This window comes from Lagopus leucura, unplaced genomic scaffold (assembly GCF_019238085.1).
Source record: "Lagopus leucura isolate 7727_CA_CO unplaced genomic scaffold, USGS_WTPT01 Super-Scaffold_100017, whole genome shotgun sequence".
Taxonomy (NCBI): domain Eukaryota; kingdom Metazoa; phylum Chordata; class Aves; order Galliformes; family Phasianidae; genus Lagopus; species Lagopus leucura.
Window position 1 is genome coordinate 9,848,688 of NW_024962271.1, and position 25,277 is coordinate 9,873,964.

Below are 25,277 nucleotides of genomic sequence, written 5' to 3' on the forward strand. Positions count from 1 at the left end.
TTTTCCTCCATTCTCCCAAGTCAGTGGAGAAAGAGAAAGGAAGAGAAAGAAGGTTCTACAGAAATAAATCAGAAATGAGCCCGGTTTGGAGGCCAGGCTCTTCCTCGGGGAGGTAACATGAGGTCATAGGAATATTCCTGAGTGAATGGTCCCTTTTTCCACTCTCTGAGCACAAACAAGGAGCCTCTTCTGGGCACCCAGGAGGGGTGAGCCGGGCCTTCTCCTCCCCACGGATGCCAAGAAGAGAGCATTTACCTCCCCGCCCCCTGAATTGTGCCGCTGCTGTATTGATGGCAGCTCTCCAGCCGCCCGCTCTGAGAGCAGAACTGAACCCGAGAGATAAAAACATTTCCATCATCTGGAAACAATGAAGGCACTGTGAGAGCAGCGGATGATTCCTGCAGGAGGGGAGGACCGGAGCAGCGCAGCAGCGCAGCAGCGCAGCACCGCAGCGAGCGGCGGGAGGAAAGAAGGAAGGGAAGGAGGGAGGGGAGCGCCACCGGCTCCCTCTCGCCCCGGGAGGCCGCATCCCGCAGACTCCCCAACAGGTGCCCGCCCGCAGCCCCCGGCCCGAGCCCCCGCCCGCTCCATCCCCGCACCGACGGGAGCGGCTCAGCGGGGGCCGCCCTGGGCGGCTCGCAGAACCGAGCAGGAAAACAGCCGCAGACAAAGGCGGCGGGGTCCGCCTAAGGAGCCGGGGCTGCGCCGATCCCCCCCGCGGGCTCTGCCCCCTCCCGCTCCCCCCGGCATCCCCAGCCGCGGTGCGCGGCGGCAGACAATGCGGAGCGGCGGGCGGGGGCACTGTGGGTGCGGTAGTTCCCTGCCCATCACCTGATGCTGTGGGCAGGCGCAGCCCAGGGCCGCTGGAACTACAAAACCCGCCAGGCTGCGCGACGCCAGCCTGCTGCTGCAATCCCCACCTTGGCGTGCCGCGGGCGGGCACGGCACGGCACGGCACGGCACGGCTCGGCTCGGCTCGGCTCGGCTCGGCTCGGCTAAGGATGGCTGCAGGCGGGGCTGTGGTGGGGCACTGAGTGCGGGAGCTGCCGGAGGGAAGGGGGCTGTACGGCGCCGCCGCCTGATGCAATGGTGGGACTTATTGCTTCTCCCGCGGCACCGCACGGCTGCGAGATCGCTCGTACCGATCGCGATTAAGTTTGCGGGATCCGGACATGGGAGCATTGAGCGTGTGCATGTAACAGCGCCCGCTGCTCGGCATCGCTCCTGAGCGCGTCTCTCGCTCGCGGGCATCCCGACAGCCGCGGGCTTTGACTGCGCGACACACCGATCTTCGGCGGCGGTGTCATTTCTCCGGGCTGAGCGCCCGTGCCGACCATGCACCGCTTCGTGTCGGCGGCTGGGCGCGCCGCGGGCCGGATGCCGGCGAGCTGCCGGGGCGCCGGGGAAGAGGCGCTGCGCGGCGCGGCGGGGCGGCCCACGCGGGGTACCCGGCTGCCGCCGGAGGGAGCGGCGAGATGGAGCAGCGCTGCCGAGGCCTCCGCCGTGAAGATCAACGAGAAGGCGAGCAGGGAGAAGATCCTGACGCTGGAATCCATGAACCCGCAAGTGAAGGCGGTAGAATACGCCGTGCGGGGCCCCATCGTCCACAAAGCCGGCGAGATCGAGAAGGAGCTGCGGAAGGTGAGGCGGGGGCCGCGGGCGGGGAGGGGCGGGGCGGGGCAGCGCTCCCCGGCCGCCGGCCCTGCCCCCGGGCACTCCTCCGCCACCGCCGCCGCTGATTGGGGCGCCGGGGGGCTCGGCGGGGCTGCGGTCGGCGTGGGGCCGACGTGGCAGGCGGAGGGGCCGCGGGACCGCCCTGTGGGCGCCGCTCCCCGGTTGCGCGGCGCCCCGCCGGGATGCTCGGAACCGAGAGCGGCTTTTCAGCCTCCGCCCGCGGACGCGCCGTCCCCGAGGGGAGGATGCGAGAGCGGCCGGAGCGAGGAACCCCCCGCACCCGGCCCTGCCCTCCCCCGGCCCTTCTCGAAGGGGTGGGAGTGGCACGAGAGACTGAAAGCCGCCACCGCCTCCTGTTTGTTCGTGCCGTGGGTTGCGTAAAGCGCATACAGTATCCCCTCATAAAGCGGTATTTACATCTCTTCTGCCACTTTGACCTCTTGATGCAATACCGCGTCCTTTACGTTATCGAGCGGGGTTAGTGACCGCCCGCCGGAGCGCTTGGGCGCTCGGTACGGGGCCGCAAGGCTCTGCCTCGACCAGGACGGGCACCTCCGCCCCCCGCCGTCCTCGCGGCTCCGCACGCCCCAACGCCGGGCAGACACAGGAGTCCTGAGCACATCTCCGACGCGGAATTCCCCGGCTTCAGCTGCCCGAGTTGAGGCGCTTGAGGAGCCGCTTCCCAACACGAGCGCCAACGCCCGCTCGTGCTGCCCGATTCTGGGTGGCTGACACTCACAGCAGCCACAAATCCCAGAAGCTCCTGGGCCAAACCAGACCGAACAGAGCATCCAAATCACTCAGTGCTTATGCTGAGCTCTCCAGATCTTTCTCTTAGTCCTTATCTTAAGACATAAATCCAGAGAACAAACAGCAGTTCAGGTGTGGCTTCTTGCTAGCACTGATCACAGCTTCCCCCCCAGCACAGGGACTGAGCAACGTAGTGCTGCTTTGAGTAAAGCATCAGGCAGAGTTACTTCTTATGATTCCAAATACTATTCCCTATTTTCTCCACTTTAGCAAGCCTTACTAATCTGTAATTGTAGCTATGGCAGGAAGAACATGATAAGTGTATGTTTTGAACAACAGTGCCGTAGCAATGCGGAAGGGACTGTTTCATTTCTTCACTCATTGTGTTAGTTGGCTGATCTCATTTTGGAAGGCTGTGCATGCTTCCAGCTCACCATGTATTACATGCATCAACTACTTAAGCTTAACTCAATTATTGGATGCATCTTTTTTAGAATTGGACCATCAGAGTGCTGATGAAGGTTTCATTTCAAAATGTGTTTTGATTTTTGCCACACTACTTGTTTATAAAGGTGTTGCTGCCTTTCCATGGATTCCCTAATGAGATCATCTGCCAGGAACAGGGAACAAAACCTTCCAGCGTTCCCGCTGAGTGTTTGTTTTCATGTTACCAACCATCTCAGAGCAGGAGATATTACTTAACAAAACAAATACAATGTGATCTTCCTAACTCCTCCCCACTCCTCTGCTTCCTTCAATTACAAGCTGAGTCATTGGCAGAGAGAATCATCGCCAGTGCACTTCTTAAAAAATAGAAAGGCAAGTAATTACCAATTGCTTTATTAGAAGTTTGTTACAGCTGCTTTGTGTCTGCTTATATGGCATTTTCCATTTAAAAGCTTTTTTTTTTTCCTTGAGGCAGTCCCTGGAATATTATCAATAGCAAACAGTGTTCGTAAACACATGACTACACTCTAAAATGACTAAAGCAAACAAAACCAAGTACCTGTTGGCAAGGAAGGAGGAGAATATTACTGTTGAAGTCAGGACAACATTGACAGAGAGCACTGACCAACCTGAGGAAGCAGCTGAAAGACTTTCTTCTGCATTGCATTACTGGACAACTGCTTTTTTCACCCCTCTCAACCTACGATCACAGAGTGAGCACTGCACCTCTGCCGGAGGAACGAGTGCTGCCTGAAGTAGTGGTTGTCTGAGAGAGGCGATGACCCACGGCATCTCTCAATCTGTGATTACTCTTTACTGCCGAAAGTAAGATCCTGGAGCTGCTCCTCCACTTATGATGGGGGAGGAGCTTTGCACAAGCAGGAAAGCCTGCACTCCACAGTATGGTGTGGGAGAAAGACGAGGCAGTGGGAAGCAATGGTACCTCCACTTGTAAATCTGCATTTGTCTTATTCTGTAGAAGATGCCTCTAGATATTGTGTTTCTACGTAAACTAAAAGCATCTTCAATGCAGGCACTGTCTAATCAGACAATAGAGGCCCCTATGTTTAAACTTGGGCAATTCAGACTTTATACTTGTGTAATTCATATAGCTTGCTATGCAGACGGCTAAATAGCTACTTGAAGCTGTTTGCACAGTGAAAGCTTTCCTCCTTCAGTTTTGTCCTGTCGACTCACATTCTGAATAGCTGTTCCTCTGTTATTCTTTCTGGTATTTGCTTCTTTTGTATGGTAACCGCAGAGGATTCCAATAGGAGCTTTAACTCCGCAGTGCACATGGAAATAAGGAATAAAACGTTACTTGAGAAGTCCCTAGGCAATTTAAGGGATAGTTCTTAAAAAGAGAAAGCAAGTAAAAAGGAGGCATTAATTTCAGCCTCTTCGTTAACGTGCTCAGGATCAGGCCAGTGTAAGTCTCAGATTAGAATGCATTACTCAAGCAGGATAAGATCCATCGCTCAGGAGCGGAGATGAGGCATCCTGTACTTAGAACTCATGAGTTTTGTTGACCTGTGATCTGTATTGGCTGAAATGGAAAATTAAAGTTTCCATCTAAGTTAAGTCTGTTCAGCTGGAAATCTTTATGCAAAATCTCTTACTCAAATACTTTCCTTTAATATACATATATTTTATAATTTTGAAAAAGCATCGTGCTTCAAAAGTGAAAGACTGATTTCTTCTCCCCTTTGCTGATGGTAATAACCAGCTGATGCTGGCTTACTGATGTGAGACACAGAACTTTCAGCCTTTTTCTTGGTGTTGCTGGAAATTTTTACAAAGCAAGCTCAAGCACAGGCATGTTTTACCAAGCGATTATTCTCTCAATAGAACTCCAGCAAGTATGATCTTCTGTCTATCACTTGTTTTTGAGACTTGCTGACAGATGGCCAGCATATCAAGTATTGACTTCAATTACATTTCAGACTAGAAATTTTAGCCTGAGCATGAAGGCCATGCAAGAATAATGTAATCACAGGACTGAACCCTTCTCTCTACATAATGTGTAATAACAAGCTTTATCTTCAGATAGGCAGCAAACATACAATTTGTTATTTTGCATTAGTGCTAATTTTAACTGACCTTGTTATGGAAAATATCTTCCTATCTCCCTCACTTAAACTCTCCTGTTTACCAATTTCCTGTGTAGGTTTTACATAACTCATTTGATGTCAAGTTAAGTGAGCTTAAACATCCTTATAAAGCACATGCATACTAAATAGCATTTTAGGATCCACAAGTCAACTCATGTAACACTGGAAACTAAACTGGCTTACTGCAAGTCACTACAACATTAGGGCTCTGTTCAAAACACCCAACTTATTTAGACAGAAAGGTAGGGGCAGAGAGGTGGTATGCAGACACATATTGGTAGCATGCAGAAAGTTCTTTCAGATCAGCGGAGGAGGATTTCATATTCCACCACTGAGTCTGGAACTACTTGATGTTGTGGCAATGTACAGTCTCCAGACACTTCAGTCTGTTCTGTTTTTTGTTTTTAATAAACTAATTTTTCAGGCTTTTAAATTGAATAGAAAGATTTCTGACTCAGAATCCAGCCTTAATTGTAAATGGGAATTGACTGTGTCCCTGTGAGTTCTGGAAAGATAAAACAGTTACGGCGATGACATGCAGAAATACAATTTGACATGCTAAGAAAAGGATGCAAGATGGACTGGTACACCCAGTAACAAAAGGTGCTAAGCTTAAATTACCACCCTGTAATTTCCTGCCTTGAATACGTGACTGTGTACACACCAAGAAAGTATCTCCCAGGCAAGAGCCTGTGACCTTACTAAGGTAGAACTGTTGCTCCTCCTCTGCAGTACACACTGTGTACTAGAGCAAGTCCACAGTAGAACCCATGCTTTTTAATAAGGGGGGAAACTACTGCAGATAAAGAGGAAGATCTTGAGAATATGTTTACAAAAACTCTATGTTCAGACACACACAGTCCACAAGATCCACAGTCAAGATTTGATATTTTCAGATATGATATCAAAATTGATTCCAAAATAGTCTTTTTTATTTTCCAATAGGTCTTCAATTTGAGAGGATCCTAGTGTCTAACCTCCTCCTAATAGGTGTTATTTTAGTTATGTTATATACAGCCACATTCAAATCTAGGATTTTACTAACGTAGACAAAATTTCTGAATGCAAATGCACTTTGAACAATGCAAAAGAGAAAAGCAACATGAGGACAATTCCTGATCTGTAATGTCTGATTCACACCTGCCTGGTAGTGGTCAGCCGTGCTGTTGTTCTCATCCAATTGTAAAGCGCATGCAAGTCACCGCTGCCATTTTAAGGCAAAATCCAAAATTTGCCTTCTCCTTCCCTCCAACAGCAGTCCTTGTCAGCATGAATTACACACACGTAACACAAAGCCTCACTCTGTGGTAAGCAGGTCAGGGTTTTTTCTGCCGTGAGCTGTTTTAATAAATAGATTGGAATGCTAATTCAGACCTTCAAGTCTCTATTAGTTAAGGGCCTCTGGCCAGTGCTTTCTTGGCCCTCTGAGAGCTAAAAAAGCACTTGGCTACTACAGAGTGTATCTAAACTATGCTGAAATGGTTGGTTGTGCCAGCTCCCTTATTTTACAGCTTGTTTGTGCAAGTCACAGCAAAATCAGGATTGGCCTGTGCTAAGGAAAAGGGTTCCACAGTGTGGTGTTATTGCCCGATAACCATCAGGAGGGAGCACAAAGAATTGCCAATGGAAATGAATCAATGAAAAACTGCCCAAAGCAGACAAATTCTGAAATTCTGAAACAGCTGAAGCACCACGTTGCTCTTCTGGGATTAAAAACACCTCACATTTTCACCCTTTCCAGTTCCGTTTTAGCTTAGTTTCAATCAAATTCAAACCACACAAGCCTGTGTTCAGACTGAGGCTTTTCCCCTGAAATCTGCTTAAGACTTGAGCAAACATAGCTGTACATTTGTTTGAGCAATTCTTTGCTCTTTCTGGACACAGTGCTAATCTCACAGTTTCCCAGCATTCTTTGATGGCACCATTGTAAAAGGAACCTTTAGGCATGCTAAAACTCCTGCAAGACATACCAGCACTGGCAGTGCTTTGGCTTCTTGCTAGTTGTTTGTGATACTGAATGTTCTGGCATCGTACCACTTCTTTCATCAAATAATTCACTCAACACTCCTTGCATGGTGACTTGCTCCCTGTGAGTTTTTTCTTCATTTTGTATTTTTCTACTTCTAGCTTTGTTTCTTGAGGTCACGGGGATATGTAGGGGAAAAGGAAGCTTCTCCAGATCTGTTTTACTGCACGAAGTCTGCACCAGTTAATTCTGGTTCCTACATGAAAAGCCTTTGTCTCAACATGGTGTGATACTGAGAACACCAATACAGTTAGAATAATCCTGCCTGACCTTCTCTGAGTTCCAGAAGCTTTTCACATAGCCTCCCAGAAAAACTGCAGTTCCTTTAAGAAAAAGAGATTGACAGAAATAACTGAAGGAACTTATTTCTAAAGATTGTAGAGGAAAGACTCATTTCTTCTTTTTAAAACCTGTCATTATCATAAAGGCAGCAACTGAAAAATATTGAATGTATTTTTACATGCTCTGCTTTACATCTGAATTTGAAAGTGCGAGATGGTTTCTTTAAAAAAAGATGACTACCATAATCAGTCCCCTTGCTAACAATTTCAGTAGAATGGCAGAAGATTGGCTTTGTTCAGAAGATGAAATGTTGTCAGGACAGGGTGAGGAGCCACTGAAGGCAGAAGGTGGTAGCACTGGATGTTTTGTAGGGCTGGAGGCTGGCTTTTCTCCCTGACATGGTTCATACCCTCGTCAGTAGGCATGAGTATCAGACTGGTACTTACTGCTCCACAGTTCGTTATTACAGCTCCTGTTCTGCAAGCTTCACTTTTCCAGATCTCTGCCTGCTTAACCCCACAAGTATAGTTGTAATTGCCAGTTGCAATCCTGCCAAATCCAGCCAAACTGCCTCTACAACACACCTTGAAAGCCTGCTCCTACTAAATTACAAATGAATGCTACATATATAAAAATACATAGATATATAAATGTATGTATTACATACGTATATTTGTATACATATGTAAATATACTATACATATATGTATATATTTATATACAGAGAGAGACTATAGACAGTTTCTGCTCTCCTTGAATGTTCCTGGCTTACCAAGAACTTATATTTTCCCAGCACAGACAGGTTTCTGACATGGCTGAAGACTGTTTAGCCTCCTGCAATAAAATAAACCTTGCCCTAACAAATGTTATGTTTTGTTGCAGCGCTTTTCCTCGTGTTCCACAGCCTGATGTCGAGTTTACCAACATTACATTTGCATCTCCTCACGTATAGATGTTAATACAGACTTTGAGAAGTACTTGACAGTAATCTTTTCTGAGATTGCCACGCACACTAGTGCCATCACCATAGATAAACCTTGACTCAAAAGACCTGTGACTAATACCTCTCTGTGTCAAGGCTTCGAGTAGATCTCCACCTTGAACTCATGTGCAGTCATGGACACTGTCTAGACTTCTTTTCATGGCAGCTTCTGATATCCTTGCTTTGAAACTTTGGCTCATTAGCATTCTTCATTAGTTCTTGCTTGTTATCGTTTCCTTTGCCTTCTTTCTGAAATTGCAAAGTAGCAATTCCTCAAGGAGGAATCTAAACAATCTGAATAGCTTCTGATATTCCCTCATTCCATAGAAAGACAAGAAATCAAGTAGTAGAAATATGTGAAGAGAAAAATGTGTAGTCATAATACTTTTTCTCTAGATTTCACTGGAAGAGATATAGTGAGTCTTGAGAAGACAGTTCTAAACAATTGCTGACATTAACTCAGACAGGAAAAGCAAAGGTCCCAGTTATTTAAAAGCATCTCTCTTGTGAAACACACAAAAATAAAAGTAATAGCTCCTGCAGCTGAGGCTAAGAAATACAAATTATTCAATAGGATGACATACATTGAGCAGGTGTGCAGGAGCAGTCCGTGCAACCCAGCTGTTCTATCTCCACTAAGATTTTCCAGTAAGATAACTTACATGTTTTCCTGTTTTCTCCATATCAATCAATTCAGTAGCAAGAGTAGGGTAAGTTTTAAGGAGCAGGTGATGATTATGTTCTTGTAGTTGGAGCTCAAAGGCAGTGATGGCATAAACATTGAGTTTGGCACTAGCAATGATCTGGATGGTATCTGCTATCAGCAATCCTCAACTTATTTCTAACTGTTTGTAATGCTGAGAAATTGCTAAACTCCAGCCTCAAATACCTGTAATGTTTATCAGATATCTCTATTCCTAATTCATTATATAAAATTGAAATGCAACCCTTATTTAGGCGCTCATTTATACCAGCAAACATAAAAGCAAATGACATGGCGGGGTCAGTGTATCACTTTCAATTACTTTAAGTGAAACCTTTAAAAAATTCCTGCCAATTTTAAGGCCATGTAAAGTGTTTTAACTGTACTAAATCAGGATCATCTAAGTTCCACCTCCTTGTCTTGATGCCATTTCTAGCTACCTATTTAAGTTCTGAAGAAAAATGTAAATGGGATTGGTTATGTAATCCTTGAAGTGGATCTGTAGGGAGAACAGAAACCACATTATCTAGAATAACCTGTTAGCCACATATGTAGCTGTAGGCTTCCAAATCTTCACAACCTAGGAACTTAGTGGCCAATTCTATCATTTTGGTCATCAGTATCTTTGCACGCCATCCATGGTAGAAAACGAATAACTAGTTAAGCCTTGCCAGCCATATGCAAACCTGTAACTTGCTTTAGGTACACGGGCCAGGAAGGGGCTTTGTGAGCTCAGCCCAAACAGAGCAGGTTGTTGCAAGTGATTCAGTACAGAAAACTGATCAGTATGAACTTGCAGTTTATTAGTCCACATGAAAATCCTGTAACAGCTTGAAGACTTCCCTACATCTCTCACACTTCAGTTATCTTTTAGATCATCTTTCTTACTTAAATAAACCATACTCTTTTTTTCTCCCAGTCCAGCTCTTTACCTTTTTTCCCGTAACTTTAAGTCCTTTTTTAAAGAGCTGATTGCTATCCAACACTGTTCCACTGCTTTCCCTCTGTTCTCATGATGCATTCAGTTCCTCACATGAAAAACATCTGCCTGTTCAGATTTCAGAGATTAGGAAGCTTTCCAATACTCATGGTGATTATTTAGCACTTTTGCTGTTTATCATACACAGCCTCACTATTGTGGGCTCCATGGAACAGCTGTAGTGTTGTGGGGTCATAACATAATGCACACTTATTCTAAATATTCAGAAAATAAAGAAGTAATGAGTGCATAGGCCAACTCAAAATAGTACTAGATGTCTTAGATTTCTCTTGTTAGTGGATTTTTTAGATGTTATCAAATATTTGTAGTTTCTTGACTGAGCCCTTCCTCCCGCAGGTGTATCAAACAAGCTGTTCTATTACTGCTAATTCAAAATGCCTTTCTTTCATCTTTTTCCAGCTCACACATGTAGTTTCCATGCAAACCAATCTCTTATTTGTAGGCAGCAGAAAATGAAAACAAAGAGCAGACTACTAATTGTGTTAGAATGTGTCACAGTCAGCATTTAAGATCTTCTGGTAGTACTTAAGAAATGCAGTAAGCTTTACATTAAACTTCTCTTTTCTGAGACTACACACTGTTCAGTTACAGCCAGCCAAAGAACAAGGCTCTATCAGCTGTTTCAGCCCTAACAGTACATTGTGAATTATCCCCTTCTAGGGAATCAAAAAACCTTTTACTGAAGTAATTAAAGCCAACATTGGAGATGCACATGCAATGGGACAGAGGCCAATCACCTTCCTTCGACAGGTAAGACTATTATAACACATTATTCTTGCTTCTTTGATTATATTATGATACCTTAGTATCCATTTGACTTATGTATTAGTATGAGTGATTCTTCAGTTGCACTTACAGACAATAGTCTGCCATAACGAGTTACAAATTGTGATTTCAGCCTAAAGTCCTGTAATTTGCTTGCTGTATTTTCTCTTAACACAGTAGCTTTTCTTACTCTTCAGATTATTCCCCATCCATCCTTTCCCCTGCCACTTCTTCTTTATTAGGAACCAGCACATTCATTATCAGCAGTGCACTTCAAAAAAGAAAGTGGCTGCCCTTAAGGAAAAAAGCAAATGCCTGAAAGTGTACTGTCAGGTGAAGAAAGATCTGCATGCAGCTGGGTGCACCCAGTTGCCGATTTTATAGCAGCATGCTGAAAAAAATATCCCAACTATTATGCTATTTAAATGCATATCATTTTAAAACTATTTACATTTTGTTATATTATTTAATAAATGTATTTTTATACTATTTAAATAAATAGCATGCTAGTAAAAATAGCATACTATATATAGTAGTATACTAAAACATCCCTTACTCACACACAAAATCCTGAGCCTATCATAATTCAAATTTAGAGAGTTACAGGCCAAATTGAAGCTGCATGATTCTGGGTATCTACATGCTGAGATGATAAAATTGAGGTATACAACAAACTGCCTACTAACTAGAAAGCCCCAAGCTTCTTTCAAGTTAATTTAGATCCACCAATGTTACTAAATAAAACACTGTGTAAATGTGAAATCCTTTCTCCCCATGACCTATGTGCTCAAGTTTAATTACTTAGTCACCTTCCACCTTGTCACCATAAGATGATAACAGCCTACCCATCTGACACCACGTTAACCTAGAAATGAGAGAGTGAATCAAAGCTGATTTCAAGCAAGGCCTTCAGAGCCTTTACGCCTTACATCTTTCCATAAACTTAGTTCTGTTAGGTTATGTTTCTACTTTTCCTATGTTCCATATCATCACTTTTTTTTTAATTAAATATTTCCACAAATTCTAATTGGTAATGAGTTCTCTTAGGCAAGAATTATCAGAAGACGCTACTGGGATTTAAAATTCTGATTATATTTTTCAGTTCTGCTCTATATCTAAACGCTTTATTTCTTGTCAACCGAGTGGGCTAATAATACAAAAAGAGTGGAGGACAGATCTATTTAGAGACTTCCCCTTCTGTATAATTAACTGTTTTACTGTGTTTGCACTACGCATAGCTCACTTGGACTCCAGTGTTTACCAGTCTTAATACAAACAGTTAACAACTCTATAACTGCTTTTATCAGCAGAACTTGGAACCTGATAAAAATCTCTTCACTCCTGCAAGCACTACCTTTAAAGAAACAACTGCAAACCCTTCATCAATAACCTCTGTTTTAAATTACCTGCTATTTGTGATCCTCCTGCCCAAGGAAAGTTCACAGAAACATTACCAACTTGAAATAACCGTTGAGCAGTGGCCAATTTACAGCTTTCTTGGCACTCTAGGTAGTGGCACTGTGCACATACCCAAACCTGTTGGACAGCCCAAGTTTTCCAGAAGATGCAAAAAAGCGAGCGAGACGGATCTTGCAGGGTTGTGGAGGTAACAGCTTAGGTAAGCATCCGTTCCAGTTGCTCCTACGTGCAACAGAATCAACTAAAGCAGTTTCAATACGTGTAGTGCTGAAATATCCTCATCTTGGTTTATATGATAACAAGTCCAATGGAGATGGCCTAGGTCAAAGCTGTAGGGGGAGAATTCATAGTGTGGCTCACAGGAAAAGTAAAACATAAAATACAGTTACCAAAATTGAGAAGTTGCTCTTAACTCCACAAATCCTTTCCTAGCTTATTTCCAAACACTTCAGCAACCCCGTACCAACTGCCATGTAAGAGTTGCTAGGGACACATTTAAATTTTTCCTCAATCTTTTTCTTGTAGTGATTTTCAAATTTAGGGACATAATAGGAGTTCTCAGAATGCTGAGCCTCAGTCCTGTGCGTCTGGAGTGACTGAAAGAAATTGGCTTTGTATAATATTTCAGAAATACACGTAAAACCACTTTTTTTTAAATCAGATCATCACATACTTCAAATAATTTGCATTAGCTTAGTAGGCACGGGGGAAGTAGGCCTAAAATATTTGCAACATTCAAATGCAATGATCATTGAGAATATGTTTTTAATACAAGCTCTGTAAATATGTAAACGCAGTGTACACAGTATTTTTCCTGATACAATATGTATTGAGAACAACTTCCTGTCTAAATTCCTGAAAACCAAGAACTGCATATATTATTGATCTGCTCTACTGGTTTGTACCTGCTCACCATACTGATCTGCTCTACTGGTTTGTGCCTGCTCTCCATCTATCTCTGGATCATATATCAGCCCTCACTCTTGGCCGTGGTTGCTCATCAGCCTCTATTCAGCACTCCAGAAGCACATGGCCTGGGGTGAATGCATGTGCAGAGTCCCATACCATGTATGAAGCCTCAGACGTCCTCAACTTCTGTTGTGTCAAAAGAATCCCAGAGTATTTGAACATGTTGTTTTTTGGATTTTTTTTTAATATACTTTGTATCTTACAGTACAAACTAATGCATTCCAGTCAAAGATATCAACCAAGTACAATTAACCATAGACCTCAAAATTGAATTTCTGTCTATCCCTACTGAGCTATGGGACAGAGCCCTTCAAGAAGCACAAAACAGAATGACAGCTTAGGTTTGTTGTCTTACAATAACAGGAGCTTCCTAGCTGTGGTGGAATACCTTTGTATAAACCTAATGTAACTTTACTGTGAAAATAAATTTTTAGGACATCAGAGAACTCTGTGCCCTGAACTGCCACTTTGTGCAGTGCAATTGCACAGCCCCTGCAAAGGCTGTCTTTCTAAATTACATTGCTACAGAAGTATTATTAGGCTGACTACTAGCATATAACTGAGCTAAGAGAGTGAAGTCAGGTGCAATTATTTCACTCCACCCAACAAGCAGAGAAGATTCTACAGCTTCATGACAGTGTTCTAAATTATGTGTACACTTGTCATTTCATCGTTCATCAGTCCTCAACTAAGCTTGGTCTCATCTTCACTTGTGTTGCACATGTCAGCACACAGGCATCTAAAAATCTTACTTAATTTAGGATTGTTAGTTGTGTCCTGTAAACTTCATGCAAACCTGGCAGACTGGGGTGACACTAGAAGTCTCTCTACAGGTAACTTCTACCTCCACAGGGAGGGAGAGGGAAGCAGTTTAGGATGTTCTCAGACTGTGGGAAGAAATGGCATTATATTATTTTCATATTGCAAACAAGTCTTATTTTTGTCATGGATTTTTTAAAAGTTGTTTTTTTCCTATCTCTGTTCCTTGTTTCTACTACTTACATAGTCATTGATTGACCTTTCAGCATAATGAAAGCAACTGGGAGAATGTCAAAATGGGATTGCTGACCCAATTTGCAAAGCATCCATTACAGCCTACTTTTTAATCAATCCAGTATACTATTTTTATATGTTAGTGATTCTTATTGTATTTTTCTAGACTCAAATGAATTACTTTGCTAAATGAACAACCCAACTTCCTTTCCCACTCCTTGGAAAGAAAATGAAATCCCAGAGTTTCAGAACTCTCATACACAAAAACTACTTTGTACACTACTAGTTCAGGAGTTTTGCTAGCAAACAGCAGGGTAATAGTCAGTGCACCTAATTCTTATCTCATGCTGTTTCCCACAGGAGCTTACACTGCCAGCCAAGGTATAAATTGCATCCGTGAAGATGTCGCTTCATATATTGAAAGAAGAGATGGAGGAGTTCCTGCAGATCCAGACAACATATATCTTACCACTGGGGCAAGTGATGGTATTACTGTGAGTGTCAAAATTCAAGCTGTTTCTTCTTGCTATAAGCTACAATTAATTAGCTACCTTCAGAAATACAGATCTCTGTTGAACTGTCTGACACCTAGGAGTTTGATCAAACAGATGCTGTAGTAAAATTAAGTAGATAATCAGAACATCAATTACGTGGACTTAAGGTGCCAGCTAAGGAACAGACCCATGGAAACACCATCTCTAAATTTATAATGACCAGTACCCCTTGCATAGATAGCATAAGCTATGTACATGTCTAAGTACAAACTAGGTGAGGCAGCCCATTCAGACTAAATAGTGGTGCCCCTGGTAGTCGTGATGCATAAGAACTGAAGGTTAGCAGGTATGAATCCACGACAAAGAGGGGAGAAGTCTCAGGAGCATTTCTCCCTAGCAAACTCCGCTAGTGCATATTAATGCCTGTGAAAACCTCAAAGACCATTTTCAATAACCAACTTGTTTGGGAGAAGCATTAGGTTTTGGCTTTGACCAAGCTAGTCCTCAGTTAAAAGAAGAGAACCATCTCTATTGGACTTTTGCATTACAGGGACATGGTTACTGATATTGTAACAACCAAAAGTTGTTTACCTTTTTTTTTTTTTATTTTTTTTTAAAGGCAGCCTAATAATAATAAGGTGGCTTTTTTTAATGACACCTTGTGGCAAAGTTCAGAATGACAGAATTGTGACATAACAGTTCTCCAGATATCGTTAATGACTTGGCTTTCCAGAGTTTCTGATGCCAAGGGTTGTATTGGCAGCTTGTCAGGAACATCAGCATAGCATATCAAATCTGTATCATGCTTATTTCACTCTGCCATTAGTAGAGTGTCAGTAGTTACAATGAGTCTCATTATTTGGTACTTCCAAGGACAGAACAACTACTGCTTCATCACTTAAGGGGCAAAGTGTGCCAAAGAATTTGTTTTTAGATTTGCATTTCATTCTAATGACACTTTCTGGTTGTTCAGTATTTTTCAACTAGTGGCGGGTACAAAATGATGTTGATTATAAATCATTCATCTAACAGCTGAGTTAAAATGTGATGAGAAGCACAGAAAGGCAGATTTTATGCATGAGAAATTTCAAGGGTACTGTTGTCATCTATTTTTTGTTTTGCACTCTTATTACACATTGATAAAGATTGCACCTGTACTTCAGAGCTCTCCCTAGATTAAAAAAGGCAAGAAATCTCTCCACTTGTCAGAAATGCATTATTTTATCTCATTAACACATAAAAAGCCCTGTTACAATCCAAAAAATTAACGCTGTGAACGGGGGGGTATAGGAATGTAACAGGAAAGGGACCAGCATAGATATACTGATATTTCAAAGGAAAGGTGCTCCCCTGTCCCCAGAGATCCAGATTCACAGGAAAGACTCCAGAAGAGAGGGATCTCCAACCAGAAATCCTGCGCTGGGGGCAGTCAGCCCAAAGGAAAACCTCTGTGTGCCCCAGCAATAACTTCTGATGTTATTTCTTGGCCTGCTGCAATCACTGGTGCAGTATGTGGAAGGCAGAGCAACAACTAGCTGAGGCTTCCTTCGTTCTAATTGTGAACGGGTGCTACAGAAAAATCATGATCTTGATGTTCCTCTTTTCAACTTTTCCTGGAGCTCAGAATTTCTGATCAGAACTTTTCCCAAGATTTTGAAGTTGACCAGACATTTAGCAGTGATGTGCAGAGGAATACTGTGAAGCTCAGTTAGACCAGCCTCTTTCAGATAGTAACTTAAATATTCCAGAAAATGACTGCCGGCTTCTAGAATAGAAATCTACCTTAGCTCTACATCTTTTCAAGAGAAAGATCAGTAACTTATTCTAGAGAATACTATTAATTCTGATATATGAGTTGTTTTTGTTGTTTGTTTTTTGGTTTTTTTTTTTTATTACTTTTTCCCCAGTCAATTTTGAAGATCCTGGTCTCAGGAGGTGGAAAATCCCGAACAGGAGTTATGATCCCTATACCACAATATCCCTTGTATTCAGCACTCATATCTGAATTAGATGCCATCCAGGTGAACTACTACTTGGATGAAGAAAACTGCTGGTCTCTAAATGTAAATGAACTTCGGCGCTCCTTGAATGAAGCCAAGGCATATTGCAACCCAAAAGTGCTCTGCATCATCAACCCGGGAAATCCCACCGGTCTGTAGCACCTCTGTTGAAAAGATGTTTAAGATCCATTTACTTTTTTTTTATATTTGACATTGCAGGCCCATCCAAAATACATGCCAATGTGTAAAGCTGAATTCTAGACATCAGTGCTTCAAGTTGGATAGCACATCATAATTTTAGAAACTTGTTTTCAGTGTCATGGAACTCCAGGAATTTGGGGAGAGAGGAAGGAGCAGATTCACTTCACTGGATCACATCTGAAAGCCACTGCCTCCACTGAAATTTGTGGACTTGTAGAATGACTTTCAATTGCTTTTGGTCCTTACCAAAAATCTTCTCTCCACACGACAATGGCAATGGCTACAGATGCACACTGAACTGAATGACAACCCGTGTTTCCATTGGAAGAATTTATTTCTTTGTGTAGTTGATGTTGCTTAGTGAGAAACTAGCTCCCTTTTAATGGCTTGGGGACGGAAGATAACAAAAACAATTCAAGTGGGTGTAAGCAGGCATAAGCTTTTATCCTGCTGCTTGTCAGCTGACTGCAGCAAAAAATCTTTGTGTATATATCCACAGCTCACTGCACTTGTGAAGAAAATTGGCTCAAGTCAATACATCATACTTGAGTTAGGAAGGCACAATGTCAATTAGCATGGCTTGGGTCACAAACAGGAACAGAATAATTAAACTCCCTGTAGTTATCTGTCAAAGTTATGCTTAAATAACATTGTGAAATAGCCTGTTTTTGCTTAATCATTAAGCATGTGAGGATTTTAAAAGATCATTTATACAAAGACTACTCTTAATTATTGCATGATTAATGTACCTCACACTTCCTTTGCTTGAGGTGTACTAAATTACCTTGAACCATATCCCCTCCAATTATGTTTCTTAATTTCACACTTACTGAATTGTGCTCTAAATTGAATAGCTCTTTTTTGAGACAGAGGAATATTTCATTGAAAAGTTAGTTGTCAAACTAGGTCTGGGCTGAACGATTTGTCTGTGTGCTCCACTAACTTTATTTTTCTTGATCTGAAAATCTAACTGTAGGGCAGGTACAAAGCAGGAAGTGCATTGAAGATGTGATACACTTTGCTTGGGAAGAGAAACTTTTTCTTCTGGCTGATGAGGTAATGGAATATTCTGTTTTCTCAAATGCAAAGCTAAAAGTAAGCAGATTAAATCAAATTTTGTCCCACATGTGGCATTGTGCTTTTTAAGTACAGAGGACAGAGTCTCTGTCATCACATTAAGACACAGACGAACACACAAGATTATTAATATGAGATGATTAGTAAGAGGTAGCTTGATCTGGATTTGAGGTAAAGCATAGGAGACACAAGCAGGAAAATTAAGGAAGAAACTTTGCAAGAGCTGACCTAAAAATCTATGCAATATTCAGACCACTTGAAATGAAATAAAGAATAAAAATCAATCTAAACATACAAGTCAAGGCTAAATTATACACAGAGTTGGCTGTTTTTCCGAAGGCTCAATTATTAAGGCCACATGAGATAAAACATATAATTACAGTAACAACTATTTAATAAAGAACTTTGTGTCTTCTAAAGGCTTCAGTTACAAGTGTTAGAACTGTTTCTTCTGTGCACACCTGGCTCTCTAAAAGGCCATTTTTATCCTTAGCTGGGGGAACAGGGTACATTAATGTCTTCTGACTGTTCAGGTTTACCAGGACAATGTGTACTCTGAAGGATGCCAGTTTCATTCCTTCAAAAAGATTCTGTACGAGATGGGACCTGAGTACTCTAACAACGTTGAGCTGGCCTCTTTCCATTCCACCTCTAAGGGATATATGGGCGAGTAAGTCTGCTTTAATTTTTTTTATTTCATCTTCTCCCGTTAATCTGATTGCACAGGAATTTCACATCAGAAACCTGAAGGTATCTTTTTCTGATTTTAACTAAAAACTGTTACAAAAAAGAAAGCAAACATTTAAAGCACTGAGTGATGAATTAGCTCAGTGGTTTCAATGTATTGAGTAGCACAATGTTATGAGCATGTTTATTTCAGACACCTCATGCCTCAGTTCCACAAAGCTGCAGTCCTACAGTCCTAAGCCAGAGCTGTGAGAAAGGCAAACATGGGAAAAGCTCAAGCTCAAGAATCACTAGGACATTTAATATTACGGGGGTTTGGTTGTTTTGGAGAGGAAGAGATCTAAGAAAAAGATTTTTTTCTATTAAATGAATGCTGCTACAACCATATGATCCTGTTGTGAAGAAGAAGCAGTCCATGTTAATAGTTAACTTGCCCAACAGGGAAGCTGCTTGTACCTGTTTTCTTTGTATGGTATACTAGGACGTAATGGCACAGTGTTCACTTCCATCATAAAACCACCAGTAAAGCAGCTGTCTCAGCAACCTCTACGTTACGTACTGCAAAGATCTTCATTAACCATCGTTCTACTTTTGCAATTCTTTTCATTGCTTTTCCAGTATTTATACACTTGCAGCTAACTGATCTCTTCTGTTTGCTCCAATCATAGATGTGGCTACAGAGGAGGTTATATGGAGGTCCTTAACTTGCATCCAGACATTAAAGGACAGCTTGTTAAGCTGCTTTCTGTTCGCCTTTGTCCTCCAGTCTCAGGACAAGCAGCAATGGATATTGTAGTGAATCCTCCAGTACCTGGAGAAGAGTCTTATTCACAGTTCATAAAGGTCAGCAATAACATGCTTATTCTTTCTGCACTGGCTTAGAACCATGTAGGCTTTTTATACTAACTAAATATGTCTACCTTTAAAGATACGTTCTGTTCTTTTTAGGGTTTCTTTGTTTAAGAGCCAAAACAAACTGAGAAGGCATTACCAAATCAGCTTTCTTGCTGATAAGTTCAACTTTTCTGCTGTTAAGCATGACAAAAGAACTAATAAATAATATTTGCTTGTACTAACATCTAAAGAGAAACAGAAATTCAAATACAGTTATAAATTCAGCCTTGTTCCTTGCTATCCAGTACCTCCGTATATGAACAATATGGCATTGTGTGTTAAAGCATATATATACAGTTTTTCACTTCTGAAATTGAATCTGGCTTAAGAAATTGCAGTACTGAGTCAGACCAAAGGTTTGTTAATGTGGTCCCTAAAAATAGCCAAGAATGGATGCTCAGAAGGAAGAATGTAAGAACAGGGCATGCTGATAAACTTCTGTAGGTTCCTGTCTGCCTACACCTTGTAGTTGCATCCTGCTAATGCCTTTATGCATTGCTGTCTGTAACCAAAAGGATGAATGTAGGAACATCATTTGTTCTAAAAGTTCAGCAAAGTCCTTGGAGTGCTTAATTCTGGGTGGGATTCTTGTGGCATCATCATTATCTCTGGCACTTTTATTGCTTTATCAGATATGTCAAACTGGACACTTTCCTTTTATACAGGAAAAGGAGTCTGTTTTAAACAATCTTGCCAAAAAAGCCAAACTGGCAGAAGACATGTTCAACAAGGTTCCAGGAGTTCACTGCAATCCACTTCAGGGTGCTTTGTATGCTTTCCCACGGATCTTTATGCCTTCCAAAGCCATTGAGGAAGCAAAGGTCAGTCATCATTTATTCCCAATCCATTTTAACCTTTATGCTTTTGTGCCTGCCAGTTAGAATGGATCACAGAATCACAGAATGGTTTGGGTTGGAAGTAACCTTTAAGATCATCTAGTTCCAAATACCTGTTATGGGCAGGACACCTCCCTCTAGACCAGGCTGCTCAAAGCCCCATCTAGCCTGGCCTCAGATGCCTCCAGGTGAGAGCATCCACAGCCTCACTGGGCAACCTGTGTCTCACCACTCTCACAGTAAAGAATTTCTTCCTACCTAATACCTGGCGTTAATCTATCCTTGTCTCAATCTACCCTCTATCTAGTCTAAATCTACCCTACTTCTAATGATGAACTTCTATTCCAGAGATAGAGAAAGCCCACTAGTCACAGAAGTGGTACTTCACTGACTACATATGATTTAAAATACAACATGGCCTTTACTTTAGGTGAGGGAAGTAAGCAAAGCACTCGTTAGGCTTCCAAGTTGAGAGTGCTACCATGTGTTAAATGGATTAAGCTGTAGGATAGAGACGTACGTGGACGTAGGTAGGCCAAGATGTGTGGCTGAGACTGAGATGGGCTGTGCACTACTGACTCTGCAGAAGCCACAGTGAGCAAGGTTGAGATAAAGGGAGGGAGATCTCCTTTCAGATTTTAGTTCTGCACAATACTTTTTCTCATAGGTCAGTAAGCTCAGTGACAAGTCTTTTTGTTCCTAGCTGGAGCTCTGTTATCCAATATGTAATACTCATTTTTTTTTAAAGGGAATTGTAAGTACATAGGCGAGGACAAAAATAGGGCTCCTTTCCTGCTCGTTCTGTGACAAGGCGTACAATTGTATGCACTTAAGAACTTGGATGGTATTAATCAGGAGACTTTCTAGTCAGCAGATAACATAAGGGAAAAAATAGAAACTGCTAACAAAAGTGGAACACGCAGCTCAAATTAATTTCATCTTGCCAGATATGGCTTAAATTTCTCCAAGTACAATTTTGTGACTTTTGATCAAAAGTTACAAACCATTCGAGGAGTAAAACAAAAATATATAGAACCTCTCTTTTGAAGCAAATATTTGGTGTAGGTTCTTCATCCTCGCTCCTCCACAAACTACTGTTACTTAATTCACAGCATGAATTGTACAACTAGGAATTGTTCTTCGTCTATTTAGTAAACAGAACAAGAAACCAATAATGCAAGACAAGGTTTCAGGAAAAAAAAGCAGTTGTGAAATTACATGTCTTTGGGATATTTTGACTTTGTTATTCCAACGCATCGATTCCCTCAGGCGCATAAGATGGCACCTGACATGTTCTATTGCATGAAACTTCTGGAAGAGACTGGAATCTGTGTTGTACCTGGAAGTGGATTTGGCCAAAGAGAAGGAACATATCATTTCAGGTACAGTTTCTGTTTGATCCATGAAATGAACTGTAATAAGCTAAGTACTACCCCAGTACTTTCTTTTCTGATTAGATATAAGGGCTTGCATTTAAAGTCATACAGTCTCAATTTCTGCTGGGGCAAAGACCTGCTCTTCTATCTTCTCCTTCTGATTCAGGTGTTCTCCCAGCTTGCTGACATAGTTTTATTCTATTTTTATACACTGACACTTGAAATGCCTTCTCTGCAAATAGTCATTATAGCTTATGCTGTGAAGTTGGCTAGGGTGTTTATAACACTGCCCTGCCTTCTTCTGGGAATTAAACAGCATTTCCTTAGTCAAGTATCTACAGTATCTTTCCTTACTAATCTGCTCCTTACACATGCTTAATTACGTGTAGTTAACTGAAACAAGAAATAGGACTAAATCCTTCAATACCAAAACTGTGAACATAAACTCCACTGCTTGCTCTTGCTTCCAACAAATAGCATTTTATTACAGCCAAGCCACTAACAGCTGGAATTCAGCATGGAATTTGGTCTTGTTTGGTCTGAAGCGATGAGGGAACCTTTAGCTACAGCAGTTCTGCTGGCTGTGTCACATCTGTGAAGTGATCACATTACTTTGCTTTGAAAATAAGGTGCTTTTTAAAAATTCTTTTTCTAAATACTACTTTTCAGAATGACCATTCTTCCTCAAATAGACAAGCTGAAGATCCTAATGGAGAAAATGAAAGACTTCCACATAAAGTTTCTTGAAAAATATGCATGAAACTGCTGCGGCTTTTTCCTCCATCTCCTCCCCTTCGAGGTGAATGCCGAAAGTGAACAAAGATGTGCTAAGAATGTGCTGTTCATCTAATTAACCTAAATTCATAATAGATAGAATCTATTTCAGATACAGCTACAACTCGGTTGAATTTAATGTCTGGTAATATGCAACATTGTTACACCAACTTCTGGTTTTTTTAAGGGCAAGGGGAAAATGTGAAGAAAGCAATGGAAGAAAAGAGTCAGTGAATGATTTTGTGCCTTGGTTGGAAGTGATGTTCTGGAACTTTTGACTCACTAGGTTGGGGAAGGGAGTTGGTCATGAAATCTACTGCTGTTATTTGTTCTTAGTTTGTTTGTCTCAAGACAGAAATACTCAGAACAATTGTTTAGATTGGAACTAGGAACATGATTTCCTTTTTAAAACTCAGCAAAAATTCAGAAACCTGCTACAAGGGACTAGTGTGCCGGGCTGTGGTTCTTTTAAGTATGGAGTGTTCTCTGAATCTGACTAAACACATAAGTACAACATGCTTATTAAAAGAAAATCACTGGCAGATGTGTGTAGATACCTTTGAACTTCTGTTATAAAGAAATTCTGCCATCACAGCATAATCTGAGCAGAATACACAGTTATGGTCAAAGGGATGAAGAAGGTGTCCATTCAAACCCTATTTTTGTAAAATTGGAACATAGTGAGGAGTATTACCTTCTTGTTCATATGCTGTTGGACACATTAACCCGGCATAAGATAAGAGCAGTTGAACGCTTATTCTTATAACGACTCCACAAGACTCTTTAATTCACTTATTTTATATACATGCAACATAATAAGCTACTGTCTCAAAGCACCTATGAGTACTGTGAATGCTTTCAAAGAAGGTAAAATAAAACACTACTTTATAAAGAACTGCTTTATCTATAGAGAACATTTGTTCAAAGCCACATCATTAGAAGAGCCATTAGCTGGCTAAAACACAGCCAGCTAAGTCAAGGACTAACAAACGTTGTGATCAGAAGAAATGTTTGGGGGTGGTTTCTAATGAAAGAAAAGGTACTTAGAGGGAAATGTCTTGCACACCTAGCAAAAAGCTAACTATAGTACAGCTCATGTTAAATCTTCCACAGTGATACTGCGGGCTGACTGAGTCTGAGTTCTTATTAAAACCCAGCTAAAGCAGGTCACTATCTAGGAGAAAAGTGGTATTACTGCACTGATCTATGCTACTTCCACTGAACAGAGGAAGAAGGCTTCAGTTTGTCCAGACTGGAAGCTGGACACCTTTGGCCAAGAAATGTATTCCAGTATTCAGCCAGGAAAGCATTACAGTCTGTCAGGCTTAAGCTCAGCATTTTACAAAGTTAATTCATCAGTATCTCATTTCATCTAGTCATTATTATTTAGAGTAAATTCATTTTAATGCCTAATAGCACTTAGTTAGGCTGCCTTTAGAGCTGCTTCAGCACCCTGTGCTGATCCAGAATATAAAGCCAAGGGCTAAAAAAGCACTGCATGGATAAAGGATGTGCCAATCTTTTATGTGCGCAAGGTGTTGCGAATACCTGTCCTTCCAGCAGCAGCTACCAGGCTGTGATGTGCACTGGCAGCTGCTGTCCTTCTCACTGGTTCTCACAAAAGCCTGCAAGGAAGAACTTGGTACTTCTCAATCATTTGCCAGTGATTACAAGTTCATAAAGGAAAACTGCATGTGCTACACAAAGAGGCTGGAGTTAAAAAAAAACAACACTATATAAAAATAAAAAATAAAAATATTTTCTCTTATCTATAGAGAAATGGATTTCTGGAAGGAAAGCAGACTGGGAATGGATATGTTGCTACTATCCATTGATAAATGCAGCCTTTTACCCATTATCACTCTCCATTTGGCATCTTTAATATGCAGTAATAAGTCAAATTTAGAAGGCAAAACTGTAGTAAGTGGATGGAATGTTGATTTAAAAATAAGACAAGCAGCGCTTTCCTATTCTATAAATGTGTCTAAATCAGATCTATCTGGCTTCGAACTTGCATTGTGGTGTAGATTGAAGCTAGGATCTAACAATCGGAGTTAGAAGATCTTTTATATTTTTGTAACTATAGATTTTTTCATAGGGTAGCATTTGTAATCTAAGAATTCAATAGATTTTATATTTGCCTTTGCACCCAATGCTTCTGGAAAAGTGTAAAGGTTTACAAGTTTCTAATGATACTTTACAGGTGTCAAAGGCTTTTTGTTTTATGCCAGGACAGCAATTCTTACACTTTTAAATCAAAATAGAACGGCATAAACAGTTTTTTCTAAACATTCTCTTATGGTGCCTTTTGTGTTTCCGACATTAGCAGGGATGACACTTTGCATCTCATACAGAAGGGCAGTGATCTCTGCTGCCCATCCGCAACGTCTGTGTGTACCGTGATGAGCTGAATGTGCATTTTCGTGGATTAATCCCGTAAAGCTGAAAAAGGAGGTTTATTTTCGATGTCTTTTAAACATTTGATTAATAACAGACAATCCTTACTTTGAAATGCATGCTTCTAGGTTTGATTTTCTTACAGGTGCTCCTTATAATGGTACTTCAATGTATGAAACTTCCAAATAATAAAGCGCATATTAAACTAAAGAGCGGCTGTTCTCCGTGTCCCGCCTCACTGACACAACGCTGCAAAGCTCGCCACGAGGCGCCGCACCTCACGATGAAAGCGGTCCTCAACGAAAGCCGTGGTTCAGCGCACGCAACTCGTGCCGCTCCAGCTCACGGGCCGCTCGGGCTGCCGGTGCCGCCCCGCCTGCGGAGCACCGCGCTCAGGTCGCACCGCGCTCACGGACTGCC

The 25,277-nt window shown here is 41.8% G+C and overlaps 1 protein-coding gene across 1 annotated transcript; it reads left to right on the forward strand.

Annotated features, from left to right (window-relative positions):
- The first annotated feature begins 975 nt into the window (after positions 1-975).
- GPT2 (glutamic--pyruvic transaminase 2) lies at positions 976-25,067 on the forward strand. Its single transcript, XM_042876884.1, has 11 exons — positions 976-1,641; positions 10,636-10,725; positions 12,250-12,358; positions 14,482-14,615; positions 16,523-16,766; positions 17,793-17,872; positions 18,427-18,563; positions 19,249-19,423; positions 20,140-20,295; positions 21,580-21,692; positions 22,356-25,067. The coding sequence occupies exons 1-11, from the start codon at positions 1,336-1,338 to the stop codon at positions 22,444-22,446; spliced, it is 1,635 nt and encodes a 544-aa protein (XP_042732818.1). The 5' UTR covers positions 976-1,335; the 3' UTR covers positions 22,447-25,067.
- The last annotated feature ends 210 nt before the right edge of the window (positions 25,068-25,277 follow it).

Coding starts and splice junctions, on each gene's coding strand:
- GPT2 (XM_042876884.1), top strand. CDS start 1,336: ATGCACCGCTTCGTGTCGGCGGCTGGGCGCGCCGCGGGCCGGATGCCG. Junction 18,564..19,248: donor TCTAAGGGATATATGGGCGA/GTAAGTCTGCTT, acceptor CTCCAATCATAG/ATGTGGCTACAGAGGAGGTT. Junction 19,424..20,139: donor CTTATTCACAGTTCATAAAG/GTCAGCAATAAC, acceptor CCTTTTATACAG/GAAAAGGAGTCTGTTTTAAA.